Source organism: Drosophila gunungcola, chromosome 3R (genome assembly GCF_025200985.1).
Source record: "Drosophila gunungcola strain Sukarami chromosome 3R, Dgunungcola_SK_2, whole genome shotgun sequence".
In the NCBI taxonomy this organism is placed as follows: domain Eukaryota; kingdom Metazoa; phylum Arthropoda; class Insecta; order Diptera; family Drosophilidae; genus Drosophila; species Drosophila gunungcola.
The window spans coordinates 9,911,076-9,930,769 of record NC_069139.1 but is presented as its reverse complement, the minus strand read 5'-3'; the positions used below and the strand labels follow the sequence as shown (position 1 = coordinate 9,930,769).

Sequence of the window (19,694 nt, the reverse complement as noted above, 5' to 3'; positions counted from 1 at the left end):
ACATACCTCCATTTGCCATCTGAATTGATTGCTTTATTGGCTGCCGATAATTTGCACCATTGTTCAATCATTTCTATGCCTTTAGTTAAATTCCGCTATTTATAATTCATACCGTAATAGCAGGCTCTGTGCGGCATACACCAGCTATTTACAAACTTAAGCATTTTAGCTAATTAAACTGACCTTTGGCAGTGCATTTGGTTTACATGCCACTGAATTCCTTAATTAACATTTAAGGGGTCCGAAACAAGAAAAACTCGGGAGAGCTAATCAAAAAAATCTCAAACTTGCGCTTCTGTGGCGCACTTGAAAATTTTATATATGCAGTTTCAGGTGGAGCGAAGTCAAGTACTTGGAGGCTTGTTAAAAAAAAGCAACAAAAAACAAAAAAAAAAAAAACCCTAAAAAAAACAACCGAAAAGGAAGCGTTAAATTGTATACACTTAGCCACAGGGAAACAAGCAAATAAAAAAAGAAACAAAACAACATTTAAATGAATGAAGAGAAAATGACGAAAAAGAGGAACGTCAAACGTGGAGGAGAAAGCAAATGTAAAAATTGCATGCGGAAATGCTATTCTCAAAGACTACTAAATGCCACGCCCCCATCCCCTGCCGCCCCTCTGCCCTCGCCGCTCCGTCAACTGGCGATGATGGCATGCACAATGCAAAGCAGGAGGCGTTGACGTTGACGCTGGGCTATGAGGGGGGTTAAACGGACGAAGGGAAGCGGGTTAGGGGTACGAGGGCCAACGACGATAATGAAATGTGGCGGACAGAGCAAATAAAAAGCTGCAGCTAGCAGCTAGCTGGCAAATAAATAGTTACGCTGTTCACTGGAAGGCAGTCAACTCTTTGCGGCCACAAAACAAGGTCCGAAAAAAAGCGAAATGTTAAAAATTAAATAGCATAAAAACTTAATGCGCTGCCGGAATTCGTGGAACGGGCTCAGACGCGCAACTTACCACGAATCGAGGCAAAATGAAACGAAACAAAGTGAAATGAAACGGGAGCTGTATAATTTTAAGGATTGACATTTGCGGTCGCAAGTCATTATTCGGGTTTCCTTTGTGTACGTTAGGGTGGCTCAAGACTTTTTTTTTCCAGAAATAAAATAGACAAAATGGAGTATTTTGAGATTTATAGGGCAGTCATAGTAAAACTAACTGAGTTGTAAGGTTAATGCCTGACTTTATCGCTCACAAGCAGTGTGAATGCTTTTGGATGATAAATGCCTTATAATTTTTGTTTATTTCATTTTGAGGGTTTGTAGCATTTTTATTATTTGATGATAAACTATGTAATTAATAATTTGTATTCCAGAGGATCACCCTAGTATATCCCTATCGCTCCCCTTCCGCTCTCCTCTTCGCGCCTGTGTGTGTGTGCGCCATGTCATTTTGGGTTCTCTTTTCAGCTCTTTGGCATTGCTCTTGTGCTTTTTTTGTGTGTTTCGGCAGCCCGCCGCTTCTCACTTCCGCTTTGGCAACTTCCGCAATTTTACTTTGAATTATAGCCGAGCGTATTAATTTAAATGTCGACAAAAGGCGCAGAGCACAAAAATAAACACCAGAAGGGGAGAGCCTGGCCAAAAGTGAAGTCGAAATTACTGCAGAAACAGAAAAACTGGATGTTCGTATACCAAAAGTGCATTGGGCAACGGGACAATGACAAGGACACACAGCCGCCATCTCAGTTGGACTTTTGTGAGCTATGTTTGATTAAAATTATGCTCGGCGTCTTTCTTTTTTGTCCTGCGTCCCCTTTTTATCTCCCATCTGCACTTTGTAGTGCACTTCAATTTGCCTTTGTAGACTTTTAATTAATGCGTGGTGGCAGCAGGCAGCTGCTTTTAGCTCAGCCAAACAATGGACTCTCCGAGTTGTCTGCTAAATCTATGGATATGGATATGTCTATGGACTATGGACTATGGACTCTATAATATATGTGCTTCAGAATCTGTCCGCGTGTATATCTGTATCTGGTGTATCTGTATCTGGTGTATCTGCTGTCGCTGCGGGGGCGTGTGGTTCGCCTCTGCTGTACGTGTTTCCAAGTGAGCAAGCGCGATAATGAAAATTTATGTATGAAATTTAATTAAAACATACCTCAGGCTGTGTTTCGCCGTGGACGATGCAGACCAGCGTGGCCTCGTGCCCTTCGCCGGAGAAGACCACGGGACGCTCCACGGAGATTTCCGGCGAAACTGGGGGAAAAAATGCAAAAAAGAAAAGGAAGGGGAGGGGAGAAGAGAAGAGAACGTTAAGAAATTAGTTAATAACATGAACATTGTCCTGTCTCACGGAATGGCAGAGAGGAACGCGAAAAATCAATGAACCCCTCCTTGACCCCGCCAGCCATTTGTGCCACAAAGTGTAAATAGAGATGGAAGCCATGTAATTAGCACATGTAATGACCACTCCGCATCGGTAACGGACTCCCATCAAAATTATACATATAAATTCTTAATAAATGTCAGACCGAACGCCAGGCCCCGCCAGGCATTTCAATAATTGCCAGCCAACCAATAAATGTCGGTAAGTGTGTGAATGTAATAAAAGCATTCCCCTCTCGCTCTTGCTGGTGGGCGGCCAACCACGCCCCTTAGCCCCCACACGACTCCATCATCTACGCCACTGCATTTGCCGCGAGAACGAGAGCGTTAAAAGTCAATACCCGTTCGAAATCGAAATCAGATTTGACATAAATTGGACTGACAGTCGAACTCCGGGGCCACAGTAGCGTTCGGAAAAAAATTAATTCGTTTCGCTGCCATTGTGTGTCTGCACTTGAAAATATTATGTGTTGGACAAAATATAGATACTTTTTTACTTTGGCTTTATATTTTACTTCTGCCCTCTTTAAAGTTTATATCGATTTAGAAAGGAAAACTGTTTTTCTAATCCTTTTCTATCTAATAAATTATTACAATTAAACAAGAAATAATAACATATATTTTTGTGCTATAAAATTATTAATAAAATTTACTAAGTTTTGTTCAACAATTTGTGAGTGTACTTGAAGCCTTGATATTAGTCAAATATTTTACATGCTGTTAATTTGTTTTCAAAAGTTTATTAGCCTAAACCGTAATTTGTGTATCTTTGATGGCGTTTCTTTCCCCATATTAATTTCTGTACATTTTCCGAGTGTTCAAATATGAAAGTGGGTGGCATACTTACACAGGACATGGAGAACGACCTGGCTGGAAGCGGGCTGTCCGACGCGATTGTTGGCAGTGCATATGTAGACGCCGCCCTTGTGCCGATCCACATTCTCGATGGAGAGGACGTGCGAGTGGAGCTTCTCCTCGCCTGCAATGGAGAGCCATGAAAACCGCATAAAAAAAAATGCAACTCTATAAGGTCGGCACCCGGGTGTCCGGGTATCCGGGTGTCCAGCCGTGAGCCGCAGCCCAAGAAATGACAGGGCCAATTACGGAGAATCAACGTGCGGCCAAGTGACAGTGATGTCCGGCCGGAGTCGTCTCTTCGCCGCGGGTTGACCGCCAAACAACGAAGAAACCACCAACGGAGCCGCACTCACACACTGCGCCGTTGCCTTTGCCGGCAGAGTGAGCATTATATTTAATAATAAAGGACGAGCAAAGCGGTCGGCAGAAAATATAATTTCTTTGACTTTCCATTTTTATGGAAATTGTTTAAAGTTTCTTTTACGACTGTATATTCATTTATGTTCGCCTCCGCCGCTCGTCCTTTGTTGCTCTTTATGATTTTAATTTGCTTGGTCTCTGGTCGGTTGGTTGGTTGGTTGGTTGGTTGGTTGTCCGGTTATTTGGTTATATTTGGTTACATGTCGGTCGGTGGGTATCTTTTTTTCTTTTTTACTTTTATACGCAATCTTACCGTTGGGCAAAATATTATTTTTGCGGCTCCAAGTCACATTCGGCATTGGATTACCCGTGGCCGAGCACTCGATGCGCACCGACGAGCCCTTCTTGACTTGCAAATGTCCGCCGGTGCTAATGTGATGAATCCTCGGCGGCACTGGAGGGCAAACAGACAGAAAAGCAGAGAAGAAAACACATTAGAAATGGCCAAACAGTCCCTGGGTCCCCACTGTCCACCCAAAATGTATGCAAAGTGGGGTCGGGCAAGGACATCACACAATTTGAATAAATAAATGCGCCCCGAATGCAAATTGAATGAGAACAAACGGCATTTACGCGTCTCCAACTTTGGACTTCGGCGCTGAAAGTACCCCTCGGATCCCCATTTTTTGACCCCGCCAGGGCATAGTTTGATTTAATTCGAGACCGGCGTTTATTTATACTTGCGACCGCATTATTTTACAGCTGTTAAAAATTATGTCTGCCGAGTGACGACTAAATCAAGGACAATGCCAGCTGACGCCTTCGATGGCTGTTGGCTATGGCTTCATTTAATTTTATGGACATTTCTTATGCATTATTATATTTTTTTTTTGGGGCTTCCAAATGGATGGCAGTCGTTGTTTTTGTTTGCCCTGTGTTTTGTGATTTTGTGCTTACTTTATTTTCAGTCTCGTTGTTTTTCTTGCCATGTTAAAGCTCTGGGGGATTTCGTTCATTTGGCTAGCCCGTAAATTGAGGCCAGCACACACTTTGCTGTTATTTGGTTTTCCCCAGAAATGTTCACATTTAAGTGCGAGTATCAACAGCTCAATAAACCAAGGGGCGCACAGAGACACTTCAATATAGTCAACTCAACGTGCAGTACATGCATATCAAATGAGAGTCCATCTCCACAGGGGCGCCACCGAAAAGGGGTGACTGCATCACTGATTAGACCCCAATCAAATTATCACTCACTACGCCAGTGGACCTACAAACATGTGTTATTGATGCAATTCTTTCACAGTACATACGATTTGCAATGTATCAAATAATATATTCTATTGCTCTGGCCAAAACAAATAAGCCGAGACAGGATGGCAGAGCTCTCGCCCTCCGGGATATTTGCATTCGAAAGGATATTACAATTGATCACTGAGGAGCGCACAAATAGCTCATGGCCCTTAGCCCACAGCTGCACTGAGAAATATTAAATCCTTTTTTAGTTAGCTTTATTGTTAAAAAAAATTCCTTAGTTAAAATTCTTTATTGAGTTTACTAAAACAAAGGGTGTATAACATTACAAAATTGAAGCTAACAGTTCTAACAGTTTTAACAGTTTTATTGAAATGGATTTCGGAAGAGCTACAAAAGTCTCAATGTTCTTAAAATCACTTATAAAAACTTATTATGAGAATAAATAAGATATTTTCCAATATTAACTTTTTTTAGATACTGTATTTAAGCTTAGTATGGATCCTTTTCACTGTGTAGCTCGTGTGAGCAGAGCTGTGTCCTGCTGCAGCCACAAAATATGCATTAGACTGTAATAAATCATGAGCCTGGCAAAAGGCGCAGCGAGAAGGACTCGTATTCGGATAACAACTCGCAATGAAGTTGCAGGAGGGCATTTCGCCACCCATTCGCCTGTGTGCTTGGTGTATGCTCAATTTTCTCACGCTTTGTACACTCGCATATTGAATTCAATAAATATGTCCCGCTGTAATAGGTTGTGGGCGGGGGCCCAAAGCCCTTTTAATACTCGATGCCGGGGACTGAAATTGATTTTGGCTGTGCGGCATGTAATACGTGGATTGCGGCATGTAATGTCGTGCAGATGACGACTTCTTAATGGGCCTCAATCTTGCAGACTGTCAGCGTGGATGGTTTTGCTTTGCTTTTGCTTTTGCTTTTGCTGCTGCTGGATTTGTGGCCAGCTGGCAAAAATTTTAATAAGCAGCTCTTTCAAAGCATCCGCCGCAAAGGCCGCAACGTCGGGAGAAGTGATGGTTGCGGCCAGTTTTGACAGAGTTTGTTTCATATTGATTTCGGAGCAGCCACGGCGGATGGTGGTGGCTCAACTTCGGTCCCTGGTTTTGTGGCATGCAAAGTTGCACACTCACACAGTCACCCACAAACATCCACTCGACCAGCCAACCACCCACCCACACACACACACACACACACCCATATTTGCTCCCGAACAGGCTTAAACTTTAAGTGCGCCGGATTGTGGGCGGCAAAACTTCGGAGCATGTCCGTTAAGTAATTTAAATCCATATTCTGTTGCAACCGATAAAGTTTAGTGCTAAAACTTAGGCGGCTGCCAAGCGAGAGCCAGGCATTTAATTGTGGGCTCCTTGTCCTGCAGCTCCTGCTGCAGTGTTGTGTTGGTAATTTGTCTCAAGTATCCAAAGAACTTCGGTCAGTGCGTGTGCGTGTGCGTGAGTGTGTGCGTGTGTGGCTTTTGTTTATCGTCCTTGTGGCATATAATTATATACCACACCGCCCTGGACAGCATCTTTTGTTATTGTACAAACGTTGTTGTTCCGCCCATTGTACCGGGATCTATTGTCGACCAGCCAGTCGGCCATAATTAAATGCGTACCCCCCTGGCTCCTTTCTCCCTTTACCTTTCCCCTTTCTCCGCACCTGTCTCTTGTCTCCACCTGATGTGGTCACATTCTACTCCACATCCATCTCCCTGTTGTTTTGGCATATTGTGCATATAAATCACACCAGGACACCGAGCTCCATTTTCTATGCCAAACCACACACACACACACATAATTATGGCTTCCGGTTCAATGATTCCATTGTTATCGATACTTTAAGCGGAGTCCTTGACTTGGACTTCTGCGGCGAGCCCCTGTAATTACACAGCTAATTGAGATACCCCGTGACATTTGAACTAGCTGAAAACCGGATTGGTGGCCGAGCGATTTTAAAGTCACACGCCAAATGCATTTAAAAATCACACCGATTCGGCCGTGATAAAAATGTGCAAATTGCCGCAATGCCCGACCGCACAGCCACCGCATAACATAATGTTTTGCGGTTGGATTTGGGTGAGCCAGCCATCGTCAACATCCCGCCATCCCACCATACCGCCAACCTTGTTAAAAACCAAAACCAAACCGAGTGGCGACAGCCTGCCACCGGCTAATGGATGGATTGTGGATGGGCCATGTCGAAGCCTAATTGGTTTTATTAAACGTCACATGAATAATGCCCGCTGCAGATGCATTCCAGCAAAAGCGCTTTCAAGTCCTTGACACAGTTTTCCCAGGATCTCCATGCCATCCACCCCATGTTGACTGCTGGCCAACAAATAGAAATCCTTGGTCTCGGCCTCATCAAATATTAAAGCCACCTTTTGTCGGTTAGACAGAGCTAGGTGAGTGGCTGATGGCAGATGTCCTGGGATTGGGACTGCAATTATTGCGGGGCCGCCAGATATTAATGCCCGGGCCATATTAAAAGATTTGTCAACGGGCAAACTTTGGGCCATTGTTTGGTCTTTTTGGCCCGAGGGGTATAGCAGCAATGCCGGACTCGGCTGGTCCATATTTTGGCCATCGCCCGTCTAATGTCTTTGTAAGTGCTACGGCCACGGCGAAAACTTTGGCAGTGGCGAACATTATTTTTTCATCTTTAGTGTGAGCCAAACTGAAAGTAATTTACGCTCGTAAAAACTGCCAAGCCGAGATGCCACTGAGCGGCAAACTTTATGAAATTTATATACGAGAATACATGGGTGGGCCTTTGGGTTCGGGTTTCTGGATTCAGGGGTTTTGATCTGATTTGGGGAGGCTGCCCTTGTCCGCCACTGGCCGAGTCTGCTGCTGAGCCTATAAAAACTTCGACAGCGCATTATTTTGCCTGTTTTCTCCTTTGACAATAATGGAGATTGGTGCGGAGGCAATGGCAACGACAACGACAACGACAACGACAAACGGCAAAGGCCGAAAAACCAGGGGCGAGAAATTTACGTGCGCTTCGAAAGTTCAATAAACGAAATATTTCTGGCCATGATCATTATTTGGCAAACGGAGCGCATAATAAACACATAAAATAAACAAAACTTTTCAATAATCGACTTTTTTCCCTCACTCTTGTGGCTGGCGAGGAGTTTTCCGTTTTTCCGTTTAATGTTTGCCTGCGGCGGTGACCGAAAAAAGTACAGAAACAGAAACAGGACCAGAACCAGAACCACAAGGCAGGACCAAGTTTCAGTGACAAATGAAAAAAGTTGTCGCCGCTAAAATAAATACGCATTTTTTATAGGCTTGCCCTGGCGAATAATGCTTTGGCGCAAATCCATACGCGTTCGCATAAGCGTTTAAAGCGCCTTTAAGCTGGCAGAAATAAAACTATTTTTGAATCGTTTCGAACTCGGCGAGAGATAGAAGAGTTGAAGGGCGGCAAAAAAGCGAGACAGAGCACTTTGGAGATTTGGGGAATTGTATCGCAATTTGCATGCACCGCACACAATTACAGCACAAGAAGCAGTTGAAAGGCAAGTGTTAGCCAGGCGGGGGGCGTGGCTCTCACCCCCCACACACACACACAGAACAGTCGTATGCAAATAAAGGGCAACATTGTAATTGGGGGAAATATATGTAAATTATTCATCATTGCTGATTAGAAGCCCAGTTGAAGACGCATGCCGAAAGGGCAGGGGAAAGTGAAAGGGAAAGGCAATGGCAAAAGAAGGATACCCAGGATACCCAGGATGCCGAAAAGGAGCCAGAAACAAAGCTGGAACCGTACGCTTGTTAGGCACAACGGGTCTCCCCGACAGGAAGTAGTTGAGCAGGACCCGGAGCCAAAGGAGCAGCAATTTGCATCCGCTCTCTGCCTCGCCAGCTTCTTCCAGCTTCTTCTCCAGGGGATCTGCTTCACTGCTTTTGCACTGCAAGTGGAAATGGAAGTGGACCAAAATCGAGGGATGAGCAGCAGCAGCAGCAGCGGCGATTCCGGGCAAATGGCAGATTAGTTTTGATTTTTTCAAACGCTCCCAAAAATTTCCACTCTCTATTGAATCTTTGGCCGTAAAGCGGCCAAATTGCAGCCGACCTACTTTGCATATTTGAGTGGCCCGGACGCATAAAGCACTAGGCACTAAGGATGTAAGGATATGTTAATTTGACCAACACACAACACCCCAGCCAAGCTGAACTGGTGCCGATGCCGATGCCGGTGCCCAAATGATGAAGCCTAACAATGGGGCCCCAGTGATTTGAGGCAGCCGCATAAATTTCGCCCATAAAAATCCCATGGAACGTCAATCTGGGAGATTGGAACTTTGCATAACAATGCAAACGCCGAAAGTGGCGAAAAGTCGTTGGCAAATTTGTGAGCCTATAGGCTACTTACCCAGTATCTCGACCGTGTGGGTGATTTCGCGCGGATCCATGGTGGCAATCTGGCAGATATAATCGCCGGCATCCGTGGGCAGGGCGTCGCGTATCTGCAGGTTGAATCCGTTGACTAGGCGCACGCGGGGATCGGGCGTCACTTTCACGGAGCCGGCGGTTAATATAGCGATGCCACGTTTCCAGGCCACAACGTACGTGTCTGCAACGAGAGGCGAATCGGAAACGAAATCAAAATCGAAATCGAAATCAGAGCTGGCATTTATAATTGATAAATTATGTTCGAGAGTTATTAAATCGAATGGCAGATTCGAGTGCCTGCATTGCACTGGCAGCGCAAATGGAAAAGTCAGAATTCAAATGACTCAATTACGGCCCGCTTCAAAGGATCTAAAAAGGCTAGAAATTCAATTTGGCATGGACCAGCACAAATACACACACACACACAAACACACACACAGCCAGAGGCAGATCCAGAGTGGAATATAAACCGCAGACAGGCGGCATGAACAACACTGGATGAGAGTCAGACAGGCACTCAGTAACACCCACTTGATATCCGCTAATGTGCGGCATTTGCAATCATATGCCAGAATGAGAGGCAGTCAGACACTCGGATGCCTTCAACAGCAGCGGCAGCGGCAGCAGCAGGAGCAGGAGCCAGCCAGGATGCCAGGATGCTAGAATGCCAGAGGAAGGATGCCAACCAGACCCATGTAACCCAGGGTGGACCATTATCAGACTAAATAAAGTGTCCCATTGGCTTCCTTTGATATACAAAACTAATTAATTACATACATTTTGTACTGATTGTACATAAATAAAGACACAATTAATAAAAAATCAAAAAAAGAAATTAAAAACAAATTTTTTTTTTTAAAAACCAAACAAAAAATGTTTTTTGTTTTCAACAAATTAGAGTTCCTTATATAAATGCCTATATTCAATTCTTTAGCCATCTTAAAAGCTTCATGGAATAAATTCCCTCACTTGTAAAGAATTGATTACGTCGAAGTCACTTTAAAATCCCAAGTTTAAATGAAAATTATGTTTAACAAAATGAATAGATTAATTAAGATTCATATTTTGCATATAAACAGTCTTATTATTAGCATTATCAAGCTTGGATGACTAAGGTCCACCCTAACATGCACAAATACTCTCTCACTCTCATTCACGTACGACAGTCCAATGGAAATGGCGTGCTCATCGAACTCATTAATTGTGATTCCTTTTTCAATTTATGTGAGTTGCTCGATGTAAATTTCCGCGCGCGTGCAGAGCATAGATGGTCGGCAAAGGGGAAAAGGGAAATTTAGGGAGAGGGTATGGGAATATTATGGGGAGTTGGAGCAGCAGAAGTATTGAAATTTGTATTGAAGCTGCCGGATTTGCTACTAATGATGTATGACTTCCGTGTTTCGGTGCCGACGAGCGGCGTTCATTAAAAATTAAAACAATTTTGCCCGCCATCGACGACTAAGTGTGCTCTTCTGCTGCCCAAAAATCAAGAGTATGGGAAAAATACAGCTGCGGTCAAGCGTGTGGCACTGACTTTAAAAGTTATTTTTTAAAAGATGCCTTTTTTCGTTAAACGTTTAAAAGAGTTCGGCTTATGGAATGTTATTATAAAAAAATTAATTTTTTAAATATATCTAATTAGTTATGCTGTCTTAAACATTTTTTTCCTATGCATTAAAATCAACAATTAAAAATAAATTAAATACATCTTGTTTTTTCTCAAGAAAAAATTTTTCAAAATAATAAGAAAAACAATTTGTTTCATTATTTTGTTTAAACCCCTTGATTCCTATATATATTGATCTGCAAGACCATGGCAAATATGTGAGATAATTAAAAAATAATTGTATATACTATTTTGACCTCCGCTGTAAGTAGCCGACTCTTCCTTTTTCAAATTGATTCCACCTCGCAAGCACACACAGAACCGTGAATGCGAATGAGTGTGTGCAGCAGGACCTCAGCCGAGTTGGCTGGGCTGTAATAAAATGCTTATGAAGTCATTTACATGCGCATTCAAAAAGCGTATTTATTTGCAATGAGTTCAACAACATCAACAAGCCGGTCCGCACGGTCTCCGGCACCATGAAAAGCTGAAAGGCAGGCAATGCAGGCGCAGTGCACTGCAAAAACAAATAAATAAACGAGCACCACCTGCTGTCGTTAGCGTGCTCTAAAAGGCGTCGGAGGTGGAGTTGTGGTAGCAGCATGGAGCTCCAAGTGGGTGGCCGGGATGTGTAGATGGTGTGTGTCCCTGCCGCAGAAGAAGAAAAGGGAAAACGGGACGTATAATTCCTCAGGCTGCCTGGGTGGCGATGACGAGGTGCTAGGGTATTGAGTTGTGGGCTTGTGAGTCCCACTCCTCGCATGCATATGCATCCTGCTTAGAAATTAGAGGGGCAAAGGCAATGGCAAAGGCAATGGCAGAGGCAAAGGCAAAGGCTCCTCCTGCCGGGTGTTGCAACATGAACGTGCTGGCGAAGTGCAGTCATATCATATTAGCCGCTTGATTGAGTTATGAATGAAGCAACGTCAGTCGTACTACAGTTGATACATTGCCAAGTCAATTTTGGCGCAGGGATATGCAAATTGGGCAACAGCTTTCAAATTGCAAAAGTCAGCCTGTCAATTGTTTGGTTTCCTAAGGTCCAAATCACACAATAGCCTAATTCCATCGATTTCTTACTAATTGGCTGGCGTTGTTTTAGAGCTGTTAGTTCGTTTCATATCATTTGTTAATTAAAAAATAAAGATGACTAAAATATATCAGGATTTTTGGAATTTTATTAAGAAAGTGGAGTTTTAATTGATGCTGTCAATAAAATACAAAAATAGTGTACACAATTGAGTAACAGATACAAGAATTACAAAAGTAAAAAAGTATACAAAAATATATATTTATTTTTCAGAGTGGCAAAATAATAATTGGCCAGGCAATAGTAGCTAAGATTGCGCAGGACTCAGGACTCAGGAATCTTGTCCGTTGCAAGTGCACATATAAATCAGGAGCCTTGTTCATGTGTGTACCACTGCCTGGCTACAACTAAATAAATTGTTAACTAAAATAACAACAATCCAACGAAAACAAGCAAAACACGAAACGCCTCAATTTCCGGTTTAAGTGTTCTAAACTAAATAGAAACGCACACACACACACACAGATGGATGGCGAAGGGGGTGAAAGGGGAGGCATTACGACAACAATACATGCAAACAATTGCACCGTTAAGCGAGCGGCAAGTCCTGGAATCAGGAGCAGGAGCAGGATGAGGAGCAGGATGAGGATGAGGATGAGGATGAACTAGTAGTGGCTGGCGTGGGGCGGAAACTCGGTAAAAGCATTTCGGTTTTTGTATGTCAGGCTCATCCTCAGTGGGCTCACATAAACACGGCCTCCGCCTGGACAAATGGCCGACCACACACGTCCTGCTGCAGAGCGCTGGTTCATTGTTTACAGCCAAAAGCCAACTTTTAGTTTTCCACACTTCACCCAGTGACAGAGATCCTACAAACGGACATATGCACATAAACAGGCAGCAGGCAGCAGGCAGCAGGCCAACAAAAACACATACCCCAACCCGACCAATTCAAATATGGCCACTGTTCGCATTGTTGCAGCGCCTTTGTCTGTTTGCTCTGGGCATACTATGCGTATGCGCAATATGCCAACCATCCCATCCGCCTTGAGCTCGATTTTCTCACAGGCTAAAAACGGACTAAAGGCCGACCAACGGACATGTTGTTTGTCTGAGCGCAATTTATTGCATGTCGGAAAGGCCAATATTATAAGATGATGACCCCCGAAGATAAACGATGTTGCGGCTTAGCCGCCGCAGGCAAACTAGAGCGAAGGGTCTACGGGTACAGGCAGGCACTAAAGGGGCGGACTTATCTGCAACTTCTTGCAAAACTTTGTACTACGACTATGTTTGCCCGGGTGTGAGTGTGTTAAGTGTGCTCCTGCGTTCGTGTTCCTGTTCGTGTGTGTACATATCGTAGTACGGAAAAAGCGAAATTAGAACTGTAAATGGCATTAATATTGAAACTTTGTTGCCGCCGTACCGCTCGTACTTCCACTTCCATACATTTGGTTGCAAAGTCGAGTGGTGGTCCGTTCTGCTGTTTGCACAACTTCAACTTTTGCGGTACGATTCCATTTCCGTTTGCCGGGTAATAGTTTCGAGCGCCGACGCTCCATCAAAGCGTAATGAGCGTTTGTATGGCCGCAATGGCGGGGTTTTTGTGTTTTGAATTTTATTGCATTCGAGTTTACAGTCACACAGGCCGTTACAGCCAGTTACCAGTTACCAGCTACCAGTTACCAGCTACCAGTTACAAGTCAGCCATTGCCAGTTCTTAAATGTTTTTGCTCCTACCATTTCGTTTTTGTGTTCCTGTTGCAGCGAGACCGCATTGAAGAATTCACACGATACTGGCTTTGCATGCAGACAAGTTGAGCAGTTGATAAAATGGCCCGAGTAATTAATTAGTCGATTTAGAAAAGCTTAAAAATTGCAACAGTGCAACGAGATAAGTGCCAAAGCAAATGGCTTCTCAAATGAAAATATTTTAGATTGAAATTAAGTTGTATTTTCCATCTCTGGCATATTGTTTATTTGGAAAGTTTTAACGATTTGCCAGTTTACGGGCATAAATTATTTAACAATATTTACTTGTCTTAAAAGGCACAGGATTAACATGCAAATTTTGCCAAGCAAACAAGGTCCAAAAGAACAACCTGCCACCTGTCTTTGTTTGCTTTCCTTGCAGGAAAGCCCAGTGCGTCATTTTGCCCAGGACACTCCAGTCACTGAATGAGATATTGTACGCAGACCTAAGCTTCTGGGATATAATTACGCTTTGACAGTATGAACTGAACTGAACTGAACTGCTTTTCTCTTATGATCAAAGAAACCTTTGGGTTTTCCGAAATTGATATTGTCGAGCTGACATAAGTACAAGTATTTCCACTCTAGACGCTAGTATCCTGCTGGTGAAAAGGAATGGCAAAGGCAAATTCAGAGACTAAAACAAACAGAAAAAAAAAAAAACAGACAAGCCGACAAGCAGACAATGGAATAAACAGACTTTGCGTGCCAGACATTGAAGAACAAATAAAAATTCAAATGAAATGATAATGATGAAATGTTCCACTGTTTCACTGTTTACTCACACTCAGACACGACTATCGCTGCCACTCGAGCTGAAAGATTACTCTTTCGGGGTGCAAAGCTCCGTAATAAGTGTTTAAAGGCATTTTCATATTATATGGAAATTCTAACGCAAACGCACACACACTTAACCAAACGCACGGGCCCTTTGTGTGATTTTCGTTTTCTTCGCTTTCGAATTTTACGAGTTCGCATCCATAAAACGAAATGAAAATGCGCATAAATTGTACAAAGTGCCGGGGTGCAAGAGTTTCGACGTTTAAGTGCTGCTTTAAAAATTCTATCAATTATTTTTTACACTTTATGTTCGCGACCATAAAAAGGGATGCACTGCGTTCCGGCTCACCTGCGTCCGCAATCAGGCCAAATCGCCGGATACTCGTTTCTAATCATATTTCACAGGGCGAGCCGCATAAAGCACGCGTTATTAAAAACAAGAAATCGCTCTGCGGCTTCGCTTTTAATTATTTCGTTTAAGGGCGCGAGTAAGCCGCGAGCTGAGCAATGGCAGTAATGAAATTGTCGTATGGGCACTTTATTAGCATAATGCCGCATTAGCCAAGGGGACAAACTGGCAGGCTAGCAGGCTGGCTGGCTGGGGTAAGTGCAGAGTAAACCAAACGCCCAGGCAATTTATTTCCCCCCCAACCGCTTCTGCTTTGCTTATATTTACTTTCTTGTGCTTTATTCCGGTATTTTCTGTTCTCTGTTCTACTCTGCTTTTTTATTATTAGTACCCAAATGCCCGCAGCTATAATTTTGTTGCAGAAATTGTCTATGTATCGCATAGCCAGCTCTGCCAGATCAGTCTTCATCTTCTTCATCCGTGTCTTGGCCTTGGTTGGTGCTTTGTCCTGGTCGAAGTTGGAGAGCTCGTCGTTGTCGGAGGCAATCAAGTGCATGAGAAACGCAAATGAAATTCTTTGTTCTGTATTTCCTTTCCTTATAAACGGATACTCCCACCGCAGACGTCTCAAGCTCACATGCGTCTACATAAACGGCTACATATGTGTGTGCATACACTACAGGAAAATGTTAGCAATAAAATACCAAATAACTTTCAATTGGCGAAAAGCAAACAAGTTATTTTTCTCAAAGGAGTAACTCTATTTTTAGCAGTGGCATCGAAAACTTGAATGTTTCCATAAAAAAATATATATACTATAAATATATATTTTTATTTGTAAGAAAAGTTGCTTATTTAAATAAATAATTGTACATATGTCTTCATTCAGAGAAATTGTAGAGATATTTTCACTGTGTAGAAAGTGAAATGTGTTCCAAGTGTTTGGGTCCGAGTTTTTATGTATCGTTTTTGTCCCCGACGAGTGGCACAAGTTTCGACCATCTTGGACGGCATTGTCTTGGCCCAGCATTATTTTATTCCGCCCACACATTCTTGCCGGCTGCCTTCTCCTCTGATGCCGTTGCTTATGCTAAATCCTTGTTATGTACAAATAAACTCGCACACACGACCGCATTTAAATTGAAAAACGTACATCGACCAAATGCCGGGACTTGAGTGAAGCGGAAGGCCGAAACCACTACACATGTCTTGGATGGATGCCACCAACCAGTCACTCGGTGGACTGTCCGCTTTTGACCGCTGCTCTTGTTTTTCTGCGGTCAGTGAGCAGTCGGATGAAATTTAGTCCGGCCGGGGGATTAATGCATAGTTGTGGCCATCGCATAATGTCGGCTTAATTATTTGTACGGCAGAGTTTTCGACCGCAGCATTTAAATGCAAACTGCGTGGGCGAATCTGCTCGTGTCGGTATGCCTGATGGAAAATGGGTTTTTGAACCCACATATTACTACCCAACTGCCCAACTGCCCAACTTACCCGTATTGGCCACCTCGCAGGGCAGCACTATTGTCTCGCCGGTGATAAATTTGAATGTCTCCGAACGTGATATGAACATGGGCTCGTTCTTGGTCATCATGCTCTGGGCGGACACTGCAAAGGACACAAGGAGAGACAGACTTTTAATATCAAATGCCTTTTGGTATTTTCATTTCGTACAAAATATAAAGTAAATTACTCAAAATATTATTACTCGTGTGTGCACACATTTTGGTCAACGGACATCATCTAGATTCTAGATCAGCACACAACATCTTGTGAGTGGCCATGTGGCTATGTGGCTAATTGGTTTAGTGCGCTTAGGAATATTTGTCAAATGTCGGAAAGTTCATAAAGTGCAATTTTATTATGCCCATCCAATGAAAGTTGTCAAATTTACGCACAGGATGGGCGAGTAATTTAATGCACTTGCTGTTGATTTGCTAATCAATTTTATATGTCAATCTCTGGGCTTGTGTGTGTGTTTGTGTGTGTGTGTGTGTGCGTGTGCGTTTTGACTTGTCTGTATCTGTGTGATTGTAAAGTGTTAAAATGCACTTAAATATTAAAGCATACTTTTTGGCCAATACCCAACTGAGCCTCGAATTAATTCAATTGCATAGGCACAACGGCACGCACAAATACCGATACCGATGTCGATGCGATGCATTTGCGTTTTAGATAATTCGTGTCTTGCATAATTTATTCAGGCCCACGGTGACCACATCAAAGGCCCCGGCTGCATGCAGGGCATTAGAGTATTTATTTGGTTTTGTAATTAAACAATGATTATTGCATAAATAGCCAGGCATTGTGGCGGGCCCAATTAAACTCGATTAAACCCAACACAGCACCTTTTGGGGCAAGTCGGGAGTCGGGAGTACGCCCCCCCTCGAAAAACGGATACGCTCATATCCGGTTACATGGTAATCGATTACTTTTAGTGTGACAGGGCCAAATGCGGATACAGATACGACTGTGCTGGCCGCACTTCCGCACGCAAACGGAGCGCCATCAAGGATCTCCGAGTGCTTGGAAAAAACAAATAACAAAAAAAAACAAAAAAAAAAAAAAAAAATAGAAGAAAACTGTGCGTCAGCTACAACGTCGATGTCGATGCCAAAAGGCGACGGCAAACAATTTAATACGTTTAAGCGAATGTGTCAACAGGGCAAGCTTCCTTGAGCCTTGCGGCTCTCAGCGATGAACAATGAATGGTGGGGAAAGCGGATGCGGATGTGGATGCGAAGGACCAAGGACCAAGGACCGAGGACCAAGCACTTTTGACACCATGACAAGGCCTGACGTGGCCAGCCAAGGTCCTGGAATTGAATTGATTCGATTACGCTGCGGGCACAATAATGAAGTGTCAAATGTTGTATTTATCTGCTGCGAAAACATTTGGCAGTGGGGCATGAAGCCGAGCCACCGAGCCGACTTGGCCAAAATAGGTAAGCAAGGCCAAAAGTCAGCAGCACGCACTTGCAAAGAAGTGGAGGCTGTCAGGCGACAGGACTTGGCAAGGCCCCCGATGCCATGTTGCTGGCATTTTATTTGATTCCTTTGCTGATTTTTTTTGCTCTTGGCTCAAACGACCGACCCAGCGACTGGCCGACCTGTTTGTGTTTTGTTTTCTCGATTTCCTTGTTTTTTTTTTTTTTTGCTTCCACTGGCCTGGTAAATATAATTTCTTTTGTAGCCAGGCTAGTCTGTTTTGAGCCTGGCTCGTTGCTTGTGACAATATTTTCGCAAGACGGATAGAGGCGTTGGCAGCACGTGCCTGTGCTCCTGTCAATCGAGTCCTTGATGCGGATAATAACGAAATAATGTCAGACAAGGAAAGTTCTTCCTTCTTCCTTTTTTTTTTTTTTTTGGCTAGGAAGCAAGGGGTCTGTCTTGGGATTTGGCATTCGAGTGCTAATAAAGCAAATGACTTTGTGCCACTTGGGCACTGATCCGCGTCCCAGGAAATCCACAACGGTTGGGGGACAGATGAAAGACAAGGCAGAAAAGATGAAAGAATCGCACTCATTTGCACACACACGTGCCCCAGGAATGTTTCCTGCATATTTATTTGATTTCAATTTTATTCGCCAGTCCCCAGAGGTGAATATGCACTCATTGAACCGAACTTTGAATTTGAGCTGAGTTTTCTATTTGCGTCTGTCTGGTCAGTTTGGTCGCCTGTTTTCGTGCCTGTCTGTGTCTACAATTCAATTTCAATTTTCCAATTTATGTGCCCGTTCTTGGCCCCCAGGCCCTCGCTTCCGCTTTTTGGCCAGGATTTTTTGTTTTTGCGGTTTGATATTCAAAGTTTTTCCATTAAAGTTATTCGCAGAGAATAAGAAAAGTTTGCCTCACATACTAGTACAGTTGCAAATATTCAATTTGAGTAGAAAATTATCAAACTAGTTCTCGTTTATTTTTACTTGCCCCTGGGAGGCACCACCACTGACCTTCATCAAAGTGTGCATTTACGCCCACCGGTGGGAGACTAGCCGAAAAAAAGTTACAATTTTTGGTAGCACGCAAAGTGCATAAAATATAGAAAAACCGGCATGGTTCCTACTGCTCGCAGTTCGCAGTTCCTGCCACATCTGCTGCACCTGCAACCGTTGTAATTTCGAGTGCAGCACGGCGGCTCAGGGACGCACCTGCTCTGGTGTTCTGGGAGCCGGAGTGGCAACTGCGACAAGTGAAACGCGGCGGAGGCAGCTTGCCGAGCTCCAAAACAAACTGGGCAAAAAAAAGGGGAAATTCATTAAACGCTGCGTAAAGCGGAAAACAAGCTTTAAGCCAACATAGTAAATCCCTTGATTGAGCGCCAAAAGAGCAGATCCTAGCAGGTGCTTTTCATGGCAGTTGGCAAAAGCAAGCCAGCAATATCTTTTGACCGGCTACTTATGCCGGAGTGGCCGTTATCCGGACTGGCTGACTGGCTGTATAGCTGGCTGGCCAGACGTCTGCATAAATCTCCCATATTTCGGCCAGACTAAGGCTCCCATCAAAGCTCCCCGCACTATTAACGTGGCCAGTTCAAAGGGCCAGGAGCATTGCAATCTGACGGGTGAGGCGATAGGGAGCCCAACCGAACAGAACAGAGCCAAACAGAACTGAACTGGCAAATTTAGCACAAGGGAATTAGGGATTACCTCTGCAAATACACACAGCACCACATGAATGGATGCACTGAGAGAACTAAATAGTAGAAAAATAAATTCAAATACACGATCAAGTATTTAAGAAGCAATTTGACATTTAAACCAATATAAGATGAAAAATTTAAGATGCAATTTAACTATATTGTCATTAAATAATTTAATTTATTGGTCATTCCTTTGCTCTTAAGTAAAAACTTTTCTTGTATTTTATTTCTTTAAATGCACAAATAGTATAAAAATCAACTGTAGCAGTAAAGTTTTTCTTTCGATGCATCGAGCCACATTTTCC

General features: G+C 43.4%; 1 protein-coding gene across 3 annotated transcripts in view; it reads right to left on the bottom strand.

Moving 5' to 3' along the window:
- Positions 1-19,694, bottom strand: part of LOC128252038 (obscurin) — a 123,577-nt gene that overhangs the window by 17,321 nt on the left and 86,562 nt on the right. For all 3 annotated transcript variants that reach the window (XM_052979420.1, XM_052979422.1, XM_052979421.1), the window contains 5 exons: positions 16,245-16,358; positions 9,211-9,411; positions 3,866-4,006; positions 3,182-3,313; positions 2,108-2,205 (listed from right to left, as the gene is read on the bottom strand). In XM_052979420.1, the coding sequence (XP_052835380.1) occupies positions 2,108-2,205; positions 3,182-3,313; positions 3,866-4,006; positions 9,211-9,411; positions 16,245-16,358 (686 nt within the window). The remainder of the gene's footprint in view (positions 1-2,107; positions 2,206-3,181; positions 3,314-3,865; positions 4,007-9,210; positions 9,412-16,244; positions 16,359-19,694) is intronic.